Below are 16,741 nucleotides of genomic sequence, written 5' to 3'. Positions count from 1 at the left end.
GTAAACACATTTTGGGACTAACAATTTACATGTTGCGTTTATATTTCTGTTCAGTGTATATTGAGTCATTTTAAAGTATTTACTCCCTAACAGTCTAGCTTGAATTTCTGTGATTATTAGCAAGCTGGACACATTCGAGAAACTGTGTAAAAAGGTCCATTATCATTATCTCATTTACTCAAACCACTCGCTTTTAAACCACAAACTTTAAGGTGCATGCTGCCACCTACTGTGCTGGAGTGTGTGGTCAATCACGGTTTACATTAGATCCACCTACCTAACTGTACTATTAAGAACATTTAAAAGAGCCCTGCTAACTTCTAACAGACCCTTCCCCAGCCCTTCCAAATTCGTCCAACCTCAATGACAAACCATGCATGCCAACCAAATGTAATGACGAGTTCAATGTCCTAGACACAACTGAGCAAACACCACCTCTTCCTTCATTATCTGACCTTTGAATCTTGGTCCGTCTAACATTTTTGGCGCAAGGACTTCAGAGAGAGACGAGGAATAAACTATAAAACTTTGCATCTGTTCCCTGTCAAAACTGTCGATTTATCAAACAATATAATCTCAATTATTACATTATGATTGGGATAAACAGTATATTTAAAAAAAATATATATATTCACCAGGTCCTGGCTGCATGCACGAGGAATTTTATGTCTGTCTACTAAAGTTTTCAATACATTGGGACCAGGTTGGGGCTTAAGTGGATTGTTGACAACAAGCTGCATATGAATGTAAATAAATCACAAATATACAATATATGACATTTCCTGTCTGCAACATTACTGTCTAGGATAGTGGACCTAATGGTCTTGGCCTGCTCCTCTGATAAGGCCCTTTTCCACTAGATTGGACTAGAGGTCTTCGATAATTCCATCAAAAGATAATCAAGTGATTTACCACTAATTACCAGTTGAATACAGAAATGACCATGCATCATCTGCACTGTGTATGGAATAACTTTTATTGTTCATGTATGCCTACAGATCTAATACAATGTTCAAACATACATTTTTCTGCACAAACACAATGCGTTACATTTGCAACTCAGTTATTATGTATGATAAAGATATTGACTTTATATTTGTTAGATTTGTTGTTAGATTTGCATATTTTACTATATTTGTTAGACGCTGGGATGAATGCGGAAGATGGAATTCATGGCGCATGGCAAGATGAAGCGAGGCTGAAAGAAGAGCGTGAGGTTCAAACCCAAACCAACATCTGCGAAAATACAAGCACAGTACTTTCTCCTTTGAGTCAAGTACAGAAGAGATAATTACGTGCCTGAAACCCCTGAGCAGTCAACAGATAGTGAACTCTCAGAAATTGAACCTGACAGAAGTGAAGAGGAAGAACCTGCACCGACAGGTGATGTGAAGGCTTCCGAGCCTCACCTTAATGATCAGGAAAATGGCAGAGATGACTCTAGCCCAGTGGGAGTACAATTCTTGGAGAAAGTAGATCCATGCCTTTTGGCCGACCCGTTTGTGGTATCAGGATGTGTGAAGAAGGAGTTGGTTGTTGTCAATTCAGTCAAAGTATCCAGAAGTCGACTTGAGTAGATTTTTTGTGTGTCTGCTGCCCAGAGGGAGAGGGCGCTATGCGACTCGGGATGAGAGCTGTGTCCTGCTTTGCTCTCCGGAGTAGAGCACTGCTGAAAGGAGTGATAACTGGGGTAGTGTTGAGTGTTGAGGTGGATCGACTGATGCAGACCCGGTGGCAAGCACAAGCCTGAGGAGACCCTGCCTGTCCTTCTGAGTTTTTATGCATTCACACCCCTTGACTTTTTCCACATTTGTGTTACTGTACATCCGGAGAGCTTTTGTTTCAAACCCACTATGGTGTTTCAGGTGCCAAGTTTATGGTCATGTTGCAGCAGTATGTAGGAGGGAGATTCCGAGGTGTGAGAAGTGTGCAGGAGGGCATGGGACAGTGTGTAGGTTCGGTGGAATGCTTCAATTAGGGGGTGGCCATGTTGCTTGGGATCAGAAATGTCCTATGTAAGTGAGACAGGTTGATGTTTCCAGGGTGAGAGCACTGCAGCAGCAGAGATGTTTTTGGGTGTCAAAGATTTTAGTGCAGAAGAACTAAAAGGGGGTTTTGAGAGAAGGGGTTACAGCCAAAGTAGAGGGAAGGGATGGTGGGGTGTATTGGGGATAGTGGTATTTTTAAAATGTTTTATTTAACTAGGCAAGTCAGTTAAGAACAAATTCTTATTTACAATGAAGGCCTACCCCGGCCAAAACCCAGACGACGCTGGGCCAATTGTGCGCCGTCCTATGGGACTTCCAATCATGGCCAGATGTGATACAGTCTGGATTCAAACCAGGGACTGTAGTGACAGCCTCTTGCACTGAGATGCAGTGCCTTGGACGCTGAGCCATTCAGGGGGACCAAAAAAGGATATATACAGTATCTGGTTAGATGATGGTGCATTTTCCTTTTACCCCATATCCTCTTTTTTGTGAAGAAATATTTTAAAATTCAAAAAGGCACTCACACATCTGAGCAATCTTTTTTGCAGGTGCATGGCAACAGTTGAACAAGATGAAGGAAAAAGGAAACCGCACACTGCTCTTGATAGAATCACTGATCTTAAATAAGCTTACATATCGGCCTCACAGCCTCGTCAGAGCTTTTGTGATTCAAATTTTTTTATTTTGCACACTTATGTAGACCTAGCCCCACCCACATCCGTTCCACGCATCGACAGGGGTTGAAGGAAAATCAAATAAGTTCTACCAAATATAACAATATGCATTTCATAAATATTCGAATAAAGTGTGTAAATAAGACGTATTAAACATGTCTGTAAAATCACAATGAGGACAAGTTCTCATTTATCATTTGGTACATCGTACGAAAAACAGAGTAATCTTAAATAGGGACATAAATTCATGTTCAAATTCACAACATAACATACTTAGGCATTTCATCATTAAGTCCTTTAGGAAATAATGTCTACAGGGTGAAAATCCCAAAACATTATATTTGACTCAGAGTATTATTATCACCTCCCCTGTCTGATATCTTAACTTTCCCTATGCCACAAAATCTAAAGGTAGAAATGTCATGCTTTAGGTCATTAAAATGTACTGCGACTGGATAATCCCTTTCGTTTCTCCTGATTGAACTTTTATGTTCACTAATTCTCGAGAGGTTTTACCGACAGAGATAGGCCCACATGGACAATAAATAATGTAAATAACATGGGTGGTGGAACACGTAATAATGTAATTTATTTGGAACCGTTTTCCTGTGTGTGGGTGGCAGAAATATTCACACTTCATATTGTTGCACTGTGCGCATCCTCTGCATTTATAGCTATCATTTCGAAGAGGGTGTAAAAGAGCCTGGCTGATTTTCTTTTGTGGCAGGCAGTTGGCATGAACCAATTTATCGCGTAAATTGCGACCTCTCCTATACACAATAAGTGGTGGATTTTTAAATTCTAGTGTCTCTTGACCACATCTCCCACTTTTCGCAAGTTCAAAGTATATGTGGTTGTGAACATTACGGAATGTTCTTTAGCGGGTCTTTTTTGTAGCAGTTCAACTCCTGTTTTTCCTAATGCCAAATTAAGAGCTTCATCCACATATTGTGGCGAATAGCCTCTTCTTAGAAACCTAATGCGCATCTCCGATGCTTTTTCTAGATAATCGTCTGTGGAGTGGCACATACCGCGCAGTCTGAAAAACGGGCTTCTTGGAAGTCCTCTTTTTAAGCTCAGGATGGAAGCTGTCCCCCTGTCAGAGTATTTCCATCCAGAGTTGTAAACAGGGTTCCATTTGATTTCTCAATCCACATATCGAGGTAATGAACACGTTGAGTGTCACATTCAATTGTGAATTTGAGATTGGGGTCAATGTCATTGAGTAGCGCCATAAAATCTGACAGCTCTTTTTCCGTTCCTTCCTATATGCAAAAAAATGTCGTCAATATATCGATACCATTTCAGGACTTTATTCAAAAATGGATTTTCGTTTTCATTATTAACAAAACGTTCTTCAAAAATACCCACATAGAAATTAGCATAGCTCGGAGCGAATATGAAGCCCATCGATGTTCCATTCGTTTGGAGGGAGTATTCATCATCAAACCTGAAATAGTTATACGTCCAAACATATTCAGCCAGCTCTAGAATACAGTTTGTTGGTGGATATTCGTTAGTATCTGTCTCCCAAATAGTGTGCTAGTGATGACAACCCCTCACCCACACGGGGAATGCTGGTATATAAGACTCTCGACATCTAATGTGAACAAATGTGCAATGCACTTTCCGAACTGTGAAAAGCAGCAACACACAACGAAGCGTCTAGCCTCCCGGATGAAATGAAGAAAGGAGGCGCTGCATTGAACCAGAGTTTTTAAACCCAGAGATGCAACATCAGGTGACTTTCGTGAACGCTTGCTTAGCAGACGAAGCGGACCAGGCCGGGGTATGTGGTTTGAGAAGTCAATAGAAGTGAAAAATTCTTCTTTATTTGTCAATTTTCTTAAAATCTTCATTTGAGCCAATGTCTTTAGTAGCTAAAGATGGTATAACTACAACCTCAACAAAGTAAAAAACGGACAAGTTTTCATTTTCGTCAAAAACGACTTAATATTGAAGGAGTGCCTTTAATTTGGCAGCATGCACATGCGCAGTTTGTTTCTGCACATGAGTTTGGCTGCATTCCAAACACGTAAAATACGATGTTTTATGATGTCTGACGAGTTTACACTTGCAGGGCGAGGGAGGAAGGATAAAAATAAAAATAAAATGTTTTTAACGGGGGGATGAAGGAATTAGTTTTAAATGGACCGCCCTTGCCCGGAAATTCGTCACTCAATGGTTGTGTTTTCAGCCACCGGTCGCTTTTGGGTGCTTTTATATGGCTACAGTCAATTATTTTTGCATGTCTACTTATATTAACTATATAATTATTAATATACACCTACTGTATGATAGCTAGCAAATTAATTAGCCTGCCTAGTTACTTCTGAAGAAGGAAAAAAATGTATTTCTACAATTTCCAAAAGCTAACCAAATAAAAACATTATTACTTTTACGAGATGTGTCTGTGCATTAGTAGCACAACTTCTAACTTATTTACTTACACTTATATGTTGACTCCATATTGACATTGAGGTTTTGGAGGATGTACAATCATCGCGAATTAAATTATGGGGCGTTTCAGGCCCGAAGTGAACATAATTGAATAACTCGCAAACTCCATTAAAAACGAGAGCTGAGGAGTTTATGTTGCAAACTTCTCTTGCTTATCATTTGGACCGAAGACAAATATGGCCGCGGGGATTCCCCCAAGGGCACAAGGCGAGGGTGTGTCTTTAATGAGTTTGAAACGCAGCCTTTAGCTAGCCAACGTCGCAATGACATCGCCGACAAGCGTGCTCGGGGATTTCTATTAAAGAAGCCGTTTCTGCCTATCTTCATACTGTACTGTCTTTGGTTGAACTCTCGTTCTTTACACATCAGTGATGGTTTCCACTAGTTATTACAGCCACAAAGTAAAAATGGACTATATCTAAAAAATGAATGAAAACCGAGATGTGCTTTTTCGGGTTAGCAGTGTAGTTAGGTTTAAAATGAGATTTTAAGGTCAATTGTAGAAATGGGCGGGGGGTTATTACTTTGTGGCTGTGGTAACTGGTGACGACCCCTCAGTGGTTGAACTCCACTCCTCCCCTTTTATTATACTTTCCCATACAGCATTGCGGTGAATTATGGACCAAAGTGGTAAGAGACTATTTACTCTCCAGTTTCAGCTGTATTTTAGTTTTATTTGTGTATCAGTAGATTTAACTTGATACACAGCGAAATAGATTTAATTTGTAATCTTATTCATGTTCAGTTATACTTTACAAGTATTATCAGTGGAGTGTTTAAAGTACAAAAATTGAGGCCTTGTAGCAACCTCTCGTTGCCAGCCCACTGCTAGCTAAATAGCTAATATATTGCTAACTTTAGTTTCCGCAGATCTGTGTTGCCACAGTAGTAGCTAGCTATACTTTTTAGAATAAAGTGACGGTTGTAGTTGATCTGCCAGTGCAAAGCTAATAACTTAAATTGTCAGGACAGTACTCTAACCACAAAATATTCAGAATAAATAATGCGATGTTTGTAGCTTAGATTAAGTGCTAGCTACGGTCTGCATTCTCCATCAATTTCTGCAACTCCAGACAATGTTAGCGTTGGCTAAAATGAAACATTAGCGCTTTACTGAACTATTTATCATGGTTTTGATCACCTATGGATTGTCAACTTATAGTGTCATTGCTAGTAGCAAATATCATGTAAATGTTTGCTTGGTAGCAAATGACTGACTCAGGTCACTGACATTTTGAATGATCCATCGTTTTCTCACAGACAATGACCTGCAAGGCACGGACGGCTCGGGGAGTCTTGGGGGCCCTGATGTCCGCAGACGCATCCCCATCAAACTCATATCCAAACCAACCATCAGGAGCAAACCTGCTCCCCGGACACAAAGACCCATGGGCAGGCAGCCCTCCAAACCCCAGGCTGGGGATGAAGGTTAGCCAGCCACAAGTGCTTTCTCATTTTTTCAGTTTTAATTCCCATGGGCTAGATTTGGGGTAGGGAAACCTGTTTCTAGGTCATAGAAGCAAGCTTTCATATGGGACTACTGTAAGGCAACATATCTGTGTTTCTAGAGAGTTTTAGCTTCAAGCAAGAGGAGAGGTTCGACAGTGGTACCAAGGCTGGGGATGTGTTTGCAAGTCAACGGAGGTTCCCCCAGCAAATGTTTTGGGACTTTAAGGTAGTGTTTCAATATCTATCGTTGGGGGAAAAATGCATTCCACCTACATCATTACTGTGTCATAGACCTCTTGGTCTTTTCCCCACAGTTGAATTTGATAGGTGAAAAGGATGACATTCCAGCACACTTTTGTGACAAGTGTGGTCTGCCCATAAGGATCTATGGACGCATGGTATGTCTCTTCGATCACGTTTTACATAGTGTGTTATGTGTCTCTTAAAAATGTTTTATAGTAAGAGGCTATGAGTGCAGCAGCTTATGTTATTATCTGTATTTTGCTCACCAGATTCCATGCAAGCATGTGTTCTGTTATGAGTGTGCTTTGCTCCACGAGAAGAAGGGAGACAAGATGTGCCCAGGGTAAGCTCTTGACTTTTATTTTTTAACCTACCCACTAGTGCAGTGGTTCTCAACTGGTTTTGCCTCTGGACCCAAATTGAACCAGGTTGTCTCAGTCGCAACCCAATATTCGCATTGTGAAACAAAAATATCCCAAATGCAATCTGGAAAAATATCTTCAATGCTGTATTGATAGTAAAGGTAGAAATTTATATGACAAGGGAAAGACATTCCCACATTTTTCATTGTCAACAATACATTTTTCCCCATATTCTTGATGAAGAATGTTAATAAGCTCACTGGATTGAGATCCCAAAATCAACCAGCTCTGCCAATAACGATGTAAAAATACTTTGATTGAACAAAAATAGAAAAGTTTTTATTATAATTATATAATTTCTACACACTTTCTAACTGGTTGTAGTTGTTTAAGTTCTGACTGGAGTATTTATACATTTTTTAGTCAAGACAGCCGTGTCTAGTGGCGTTACTTTTGATACCGGAGCCCAGGGGCATCGAAATCGCTAAGCAGCTTGCTTCTAAACAGTGTGCCGAGGCTTGTATCCCTTTATCAGAAGCACGCTTAATTTTGTCGAACAACCACCTGATTGGTTTCGGTAGAAGACAAAGCTTGAAGGCATGTGTGATGTCATGTATGCCAATTTGCCTGTTCTAAATTATTTTGACCATTAGGTGCCACTAGTGTACACGGTGTTGATCAAAGCCTCCCGTAATGAACCTATTTTCTACACAATTGGCTGGAAATGTTTCCCCATTACTACCTGCGACCCATTCAAAATGTCCCACCAGTTGAGAATCGCTGCACTAGTGTATTCAACTGTCCATATGCAGGTCTCCTGAGTGGCGCAGCGGTCTAAGGCACTGCATCTCAGTGCTAGAGGCGTCACTACAGACAGTAGTTCGATTCCAGGCTGTATCACAACTGGCCGTGATTGTGAGTCCCATAGGGTAGCGCACAATTGGCCCAGCATCGCCCGGGTTAGGTTTTGGCCAGGGTAGGCCGTCATTGCAAAAAAATATTTGTTCATAACTGACTTGCCTGGTTAAATAAATACAATACAAATATAATATCTGTATGTGTGGTTGCTGGCTGCACTTACTAACTAAACCTTTGTGTTGTTTAGTATGCAGCTCTTCAGCTGCACAGACCCGGTCCAGCGCATCGAACAGTGTCTACGTGGTTCCCTCTACATGTGCAGCATCGTGCAAGGCTGCAAGCGCACCTACCTTTCCCAGCGTGACCTGCAAGCCCACATCAACCACCGCCACATGAGGGCAGCCAAGGCCTTGGCAAGCCGCCAGGACGCCCTGCACCTTCCCCCATCCACAGAGGTGCCTGACCGCTTCCGTGTGCCCCCGCCTCACCTGCCCAAGACTCAAGGGCACCTCCCGCCCTCCCTCCAACACGGGGGTCATGACCCCTACAGTCAGCCACCACAGGCTTCCCATGATGCACCTCCTCTTTCCCAGGAGACCTTTCGCATCGCCACAGTAACTACACGCGCACGCAGCAACCTCATCACCGTGCCAATCCAGGATGACTCCGGTTCTTCCTCCACCTCTTCCTCCCGTGACCCTCTCCCTCCTGGCCCGGGCCCTGCTCCACCCCCACACCACCACCCTGACTACCCTGGTCAGCCTGTAGTGTCCCACCCCCACCACATGATGGCGCCACCGCAGCAGCACTATGGCCCTCCGCCTCCTCCCCCTCCACCCATCAACCACCCCATGCAGCACCCGCCCCAGGGCTCTGGGACACCCCACATGGTGTACAACCAGGCCGGCCCTCCCCCGCCCATGTCCAACGCACCTCCTCCCATTACCCCCCCGCCAGGACACATCATGGGTCAGATGCCCCCCTACATGAACCACCCTCCTCCAGGCCCCCCACCTCAACACGGTGGTCCTCCAGTCAACGCCCCCCCTCCCCACCACTACAACCCTAACTCCATGCAGCAGTTCCCTGAGGACCAGGGCACACTCAGTCCCCCTTTTAACCAGCAAGGGGGTCTGAGCCCTGGGATGTGGCCTGCCCCTAGAGGGCCTCCTCCTCCAAGGATGCAGGGCCCCCCACCTCAGGGCCAGATGCCTGGACCCCATCACCCCGATCAGTCCCGCTACCGCCCTTATTATCAGTAAACTCTCAACTCCCCACGAAGTCGGGGGCATTGTTTGACTTGTCCCTATTCCTCTTCAATGGTTTGAATAATGTGAACATGAGTCTCTGGGTTCTGTATGACTGTCATTTCTATGGAAACACTTAAGAGACTAGTCTATGGTGAATGTATGTATGTAGCTGTTCACTTTTATTGATATGAACCTTTTGGACTGTCAAATGAGCAATGATACATTTGAATCGCTACTGTATTGGTCTCTAATGGACATTGTATCTGGAACATTTTTGGTTTGATGACGTCTCAATAAATATTTTCTAACCAAGTTAAATCTCATTATTTTTCAATATTATTAGTTATGGAAACTGTTTCATCCATATCAATAGGGGGTGGTGTATAATCTAACATTTGACATTGTTTGTGTAGGGAGCCCTGTGTTTTGGTTAATCTCATGACCTGGATTTGAAACTTTTTATTTAAAGCTTTTTCATCAAACTTCCCCTTTTTAATGTCAGATGGTCGAGCACTATCCTTCAGACAATGCTTCATTTTTTTCTTCTAATTCTCATTTCTGGAAAAGGCTTAAAATAGAAGTTCAAATCCAGGTCATGTGACATGATTGACCAAAACATGGCCCTAGTTATGTAGCTGCTGGGAGAAAATGAATACATTGAGAGGTGTGGCACTAATTATGACAAAACACCAAGATTACTTTATTAACCATTTCACATTTATGCCTTAACTGTGTTGCAGTGTGCTATTTGATGTCACCCTCCTTAGCAAATGCTTCAGGGGATTATTTTGCTATATAAAATGATATCAAGCTACTAGTAGTGGTTTGCTGTGGACTATTTGCTTTGTTGATTCCAAGGATTAGTGAGGCTATTTTATTGTATGTTCATAAAAAAATGGCTTTGCCACACAAGTATACACTGAGTGTACAAAACTTTAGGAACACCTTTCTAATATTGAGTTGCACCCCCCCCTTTGCCCTCAGAACAGCCTCAATTTCTCGGGGCATGGACTCTACAAGGTGTCAAGCATTCCACAGCGATGCTGGCTCATGTTGACTCCAATACTTGCCACTGATTGGTCTTCACATTATTAATGTGGCGACAGGGTAGCCTAGTGGTTAGAGCGTTGGACTAGTAACCGGAAGGTTGCAAGTTCAAACCCCCGAGCTGACAAGGTACAAATCTGTCGTTCTGCCCCTGAACAGGCAGTTAACCCACTGTTCCTAGGCCGTCATTGAAAATAAGAATTTGTTCTTAACTGACTTGCCTAGTTAAAGGTACAATTTAAAAAATAAACAAACATCTGGAATCAGCCTATAAGAGGGTGGCTCTGTTGGTAGAGCATGGTGCTTGCAACACCAGGGTTGGGGGTTTGATTCCCATGGGGGATTAGTATGAAAATGTATGCACTCGCTACTGTAAGTCACTCTGGATAGAGTGTCTGCTATATGACAAAAACTAACAGGTTTTGGGTTTCAAATCGACCATTACAGCATACTTGTTTGCTGGGAACCTTATTATTGCTAAAATAATGTGTTCTTTGTCAGATCTTCCCTCTCGAAGTTCCATGACTCCCGGTTCGTAGGAGAGTAGACCCTGTTATCAAGCTCGTCCCCAGCCAGAGGATAGAACTCCCATTTAATGTTGGACACCTGAGGATGACTTCAATCAAAAGTTAATCATTAGGGGGTGCTTATATAGTCCTGTTTCACTGTATGTACAAGTGGGTAACCTGCACAGGTGTGAAATTGTTTTTGTTGCATATTGTTGCATATTACACTCCCACTGAGAGTGGGACCACAGCCACAGACCACAGCCATTATTGACAGTGACCCTGGAGAAATTAGAAATTTTACTTTGTCAGCTCGGGGATTCAATCCTACAACCTTTCAGTTACTGGCCCAACGCTCCTTACCTGAAGTTTATTGTATCGTTTTGTACCTTTCCACTGAGAAATCCAGCAGAGTTACAGTTGAAGTCGGAAGTTTACATACACCTTAGCCAAATACATTTAAACTCAGTTTTTCACAATTCCTGACATTTAATACGCCGCCAGCATTCAAAAGTGACCAAAACATCAGCCAGGAAGAATAGGAACTGAGAAGTGGTCTGTGGTTACCACCTGCAGAACCACTCCTTTATTGGGGGTGTCTTGCTAATTGCCTATAATTTCCACCTGTTGTCTATTCCATTTGCACAACAGCATGTGACATTTATTGTCAATCAGTGTTATCAAGCTCGTAAAAAATCCCGGTCTTAGGTTAGTTAGGATCACCACTTTATTTTAAGAATGTGAAATGTCAGAATAATAGTAAGAGAGAATGGTTTATTTCAGATTTGATTTCTTTCATCACATTCCCAGTGGGTCAGAAGTTTACATACACTCAATTAGTATTTGGTAGCCTTGCCTTTAAATTGTTTAACTTGGGTCAAACGTTTCAGGTAGCCTTCTACAAGCTTCCCACAATAAGTTGTAACTGAGTCAGGTTTGTAGGCCTTCTTTTTATGTATATATATATATACACACACACTGCTCAAAAAAATAAAGGGAACACTTAAACAACACAATGTAACTCCAAGTCAATCACACTTCTGTGAAATCAAACTGTCCACTTAGGAAGCAACACTGATTGACAATACATTTCACATGCTGTTGTGCAAATGGAATAGACAACATGTGGAAATTATAGGCAATTAGCAAGACACCCCCAATAAAGGAGTGGTTCTGCAGGTGGTAACCACAGACCACTTCTCAGTTCCTATTCTTCCTGGCTGATGTTTTGGTCACTTTTAAATGCTGGCGGCGCTTTCACCCTAGTGGTAGCATGAGACAGAGTCTACAACCCACACAAGTGGCTCAGGTAGTGCAGCTCATCCAGGATGGCACATCAATGCGAGATGTGGCAAGAAGGTTTGCTGTGTCTGTCAGCGTAGTGTCCACAGCATGGAGGCGCTACCATGAGACAGGCCAGTACATCAGGAGACGTGAAGGAGGCCGTAGGAGGGCAACAACCCAGCAGCAGGACCACTACCTCCGCCTTTGTGCAAGGAGGAGCACTGCCAGAGCCCTGCAAAATGACCTCCAGCAGGCCACAAATGTGCATGTGTCTGCTCAAACGGTCAGAAACAGACTCCATGAGGGTGGTATGAGGGCCAGACGTCCACAGGTGGGGGTTGTGCTTACAGCCCAACACCGTGCAGGACGTTTGGCATTTGCCAGAGAACACCAAGATTGGCAAATTCGCCACTGGCGCCCTGTGCTCTTCACAGATGAAAGCAGGTTCACACTGAGCACGCGACAGACGTGACAGAGTCTGGAGACGCCGTGGAGAACGTTCTGCTGCGTGCAACATCCTCCAGCATGACCGGTTTGGCGGTGGGTCAGTCATGGTGTGGGGTGGCATTTCTTTGGGGGGCCGCACAGCCCTCCATGTGCTCGCCAGAGGTAGCCTGACTGCCATTAGGTACCGAGATGAGATCTTCAGACCCCTTGTGAGACCATATGCTGGTGCAGTTGGCCCTGGGTTCCTTCTAATGCAAAACAATGCTAGACCTCATGTGGCTGGAGTGTGTCAGCAGTTCCTGCAAGAGGAAGGCATTGATTCTATGGACTTGCCCACCCGTTCCCCAGACCTGAATCCAATTGAGCACATCTGGGACATCATGTCTCGCTCCATCCACCAACGCCACGTTGCACCACAGACTGTCCAGGAGTTGGCGGATGCTTTAGTCCATGTCTGGGAGGAGATCCCTCAGGAGACCATCCGCCACCCCATCAGGAGCATGCCCAGGCGTTGTAGGGAGGTCATACAGGCACGTGGAGGCCACACAAACTACTGAGCCTCATTTTGACTTGTTTTAAGGACATTACATCAAAGTTGGATCAGCCTGTAGTGTGGTTTTCCACTTTAATTTTGAGTGTCACTCCAAATCCAGACCTACATGGGTTGATAAATTTGATTTCCATTGATCATTTTTGTGTGATTTTGCTGTCAGCACCTTCAACTATGTAAAGAAAAAAGTATTTAATAAGAATATTTCATTCATTCAGATCTAGGATGTGTTATTTTAGTGTTCCCTTTATTTTTTTGAGCAGTATATATATATATATATATGTGTATATATATATATATATATATATATGTATGTATATATATGTATGTATGTATATATATGTATGTATATATATGTATGTATATATATGTATGTATATATATGTATGTATATATATATATGTATGTATATATATATATGTGTGTATATATATATATGTGTGTATATATATATATGTATATATATATATTCTCTCCAATTTCATGGTATCCAATTGGTAGTAGTTAAAGTCTTGTCTCTTCACTGCAACTCCCGTACGGACTCAGGAGAGGCGAAGGTAGAGAGCCATGCGTCCTCCGAAACACAACCCAACCTAGCCACACTGTTTCTTGACACAATGCACATCCAACCCGGAAGCCAGCCGGAGGACGCACGGAGGAACTGGCCAAACAGTTTTATTTTTGTTTCATCAGACCAGAGGACATTTCTCCAAAAAGTATGATCTTTGTCCCCATGTGCAGTTGCAAACCGTAGTCTGGCTTTTTTTATGGCGGTTTAGGAGCAGTGGCTTCTTCCTTGCTGAGCAGCCTTTCAGGCTATGTCGATATAGGACTCGTATTACTGTGGATATAAATACTTTTGTACCCGTTTCCTCCAGCATCTTCACAAGGTCCTTTGCTGTTGTTCTGGGGTTGATTTGCACGTTTCGCACCATAGTACGTTCATTTCTAGGAGACAGAACGGGTCTCCTTCCTGAGCGGTATGATGTCTGCGTGGTCCCATGGTGTTTATACTTGCATACTATTGTTTGTACAGATGAACGTGGTACCTTCAGGCTTTTGGAAATTGCTCCCAAGGATGAACCAGACTTGTGGAGGTCTACGATTTCTTTTCTGAGGTCTTGGCTGATTTCTTTTGATTTTCCCATGATGTCAATCAAAGAGGCACTGAGTTTGAAGGTAGGCTTTGAAATACATCCACAGGTACACCTCTAATTGACTCAAATTATGCCAATTAGCCTATCATAAGCTTCTAAAGCCATGAGATAATTTTCTGGAATTTTCCAAGCTGTTTAAAGGCACAGTCAACTTAGTGTATGTAAACTTCTGACCCACTGTGTCACGTTCAGATCTTAGTTATTTTGTTATGTCTTTGTTTTAGTATGGTCATGGCGTGAGTTGGGTGGGTTGTCTATGTTCCTTTTTCTATGTGTTTGGCCTGGTATGGTTCTCAATCAGAGGCAGGTGTCATTAGTTGTCTCTGATCGAGAATCATACTTAGGTAGCCTTTTTCCCACCTGTGTGGTGTGGGTGATTGTTTTCTGTCTTTGTGTATGTCACCAGACTGGACTGTTTCATTTCGTGTCATTCTCTTTGTTATTTTTGTTTTAGTGTTCTGTGTTTAATAAAATCATCATGAACACATACCACGCTGCGCATTGGTCCTTCGATCCTTCCTACTACTCCTCCTCCTCAGAGGAGGAAGACGAGCGCTACACACTGGAATGAACTTTGAATTCATTGATGAATTTCTTTAGCAAAAGAATGAAGCATCATCTCAAAATGTTTTGTTCGTTTGTTTAAGTGTTCTTCGTTAATTAATTGGTCTCATCATTACGAAGAACGTGACAGAATAACCCAACAAATAAGGACCAAGCAGCGTGTGAATGAGGAGCGGACATCCTGGGCCCAGGAGAAAGATGAGTGGAAGACATCCTGGACCTGGGAGGAGGTAATGGCAGGGGACAAGACCCTGCCATGGAAGCAGGTGGAGATAGCACAGGAGGAAAGGCGACGATACGAGGAGTCAAGGCAACCACAGAAACCCCAATGTTTTTTTTGGGGGGGACACAAGGACATGTCAGCGGAGCCGAGGAGTAAACCAGCCCCAGTCTGGGAGAAGGAGGATTCGGAGGAGAGAGAAATGGGGGAGTTGTTGAGTTGGTGGAGGATGCACGGATTTGGAATAAAAGAACGTGTTGTCAGTTTGGTGCCACCTGAGTCAGCTCTCCGTACTTGTCCTGAAACGTGTGTTAAAGTTCCGGAACAATTGATGCCGGCTATACACACCAGGTCTCCAGTGTACCTTCAAGACCCAGTGCGTCCTGTGCCAACTCTCCGCACTCGCCCTGAGGTGTGTCACCAGCCCGGTACCACCAGTGCCGGCACCACGCACCGGGCCTCCAGTGCGCCTCCAGTGTCCAGTACGCCCTGTTCCTGCTCCTCGTACTCGCCCTGAGGCGCATGTCCCCAGCCCGGTACCACCAGTGCCGGAACCACGCACCAGGCCTACAGTGCGCCTCGGCAGTCCAGTACGCCCTGTTCCTCCTCCCCTCACTCGCCCTGAGGTGCGTACCACCAGTGCCGGCATCACGCACCAGGCCTACAGTGCGCCTCAGCAGTCCAGAGCGTCCAGCGACAGTACCCAGTCCAGAGCGTCCGGCGACGGGCCACAGTCCGGAACCTCCAACGAGTGGCCACAGTCCGGAACCTCCAACGAGTGGCCACAGTCCGGAACCTCCAACGAGTGGCCACAGTCCGGGACCTCCAACGAGTGGCCACAGTCCGGGACCTCCAACGAGTGGCCACAGTCCGGGACCTCCAACGACGGGCCACAGTCCGGAACCTCCAACGAGTGGCTACAGTCCGGAACCTCCAACGACGGGCCACAGTCCGGGGCCTCCAGCGATGGTCCCCTGTCCGGGGTCTCCAGCGACGGTCCCCAGCCCAGAACATCTGGCCATGGTCAACACAGCGAGGGTCCCCAGCCCAGGGCCTACGGCGAGGACTCAATGTAAAGAAGGGGGGCGGCGTCCAGAACCAGAGCCGCCAAAGAGGTTAGATGCCCACCCAGACCCTCCCATATAGGTTTATGTTTGCAGCTGGGAGTCCGCACCTTTTGGGGGGGGGGGGGGGGGGTACTGTCACGCCCTGACCTTAGTTATCTTTGTTTTCTTTATTATTTTGGTTAGGTCAGGGTGTGACGAGGGTGGTTTGTGTAGTTTTTGTAGTGTCTAGGGTTTTTTGTATGCCTAGGGATTGTTGTATATCCAGGTGTTTATGTCTATGGTTGCCTAGATTGGTTCCCAATCCGAGGCAGCTGTTTATCGTTGTCTCTGATTGGGGACCATATTTAGGTAGCCATATTCCTTGGGTTTTTCGTGGGTTATTGTCTATGTATAGTTGCCTGTGTCAGCAGTCGTTGTTATAGCTTCACGTTCGTTTTGTTATTTTGTTAGTGTTCTTCGTTTATTAAAAGAAGAATGTATTCTTATCATGCTGCGCCTTGGTCTCCTCGTGATGATAAATGTGACAATAACTCTTATTCAATATCTGTTACAGGACGTTCAGATTTCCAAATACCGTACTGCTAATATTGCTTCATTTCTTGCTGGCGGAAA

The 16,741-nt window shown here is 44.0% G+C and overlaps 1 protein-coding gene across 1 annotated transcript; it reads left to right on the top strand.

Moving 5' to 3' along the window:
* The first annotated feature begins 5,625 nt into the window (after window positions 1-5,625).
* LOC109896696 (E3 ubiquitin-protein ligase Hakai) lies at window positions 5,626-9,599 on the top strand. The gene is made up of 6 exons (XM_020491006.2): window positions 5,626-5,755; window positions 6,386-6,553; window positions 6,694-6,800; window positions 6,889-6,972; window positions 7,087-7,160; window positions 8,285-9,599. The coding sequence occupies exons 1-6, from the start codon at window positions 5,743-5,745 to the stop codon at window positions 9,297-9,299; spliced, it is 1,461 nt and encodes a 486-aa protein (XP_020346595.1). The 5' UTR covers window positions 5,626-5,742; the 3' UTR covers window positions 9,300-9,599.
* Window positions 9,600-16,741: the final 7,142 nt, after the last annotated feature.

This window comes from Oncorhynchus kisutch, linkage group LG9 (assembly GCF_002021735.2).
Source record: "Oncorhynchus kisutch isolate 150728-3 linkage group LG9, Okis_V2, whole genome shotgun sequence".
NCBI lineage: Eukaryota > Metazoa > Chordata > Actinopteri > Salmoniformes > Salmonidae > Oncorhynchus > Oncorhynchus kisutch.
Note: the sequence above shows the minus strand (reverse complement) of the source record. Positions and strands in the feature narration are given on the sequence as shown.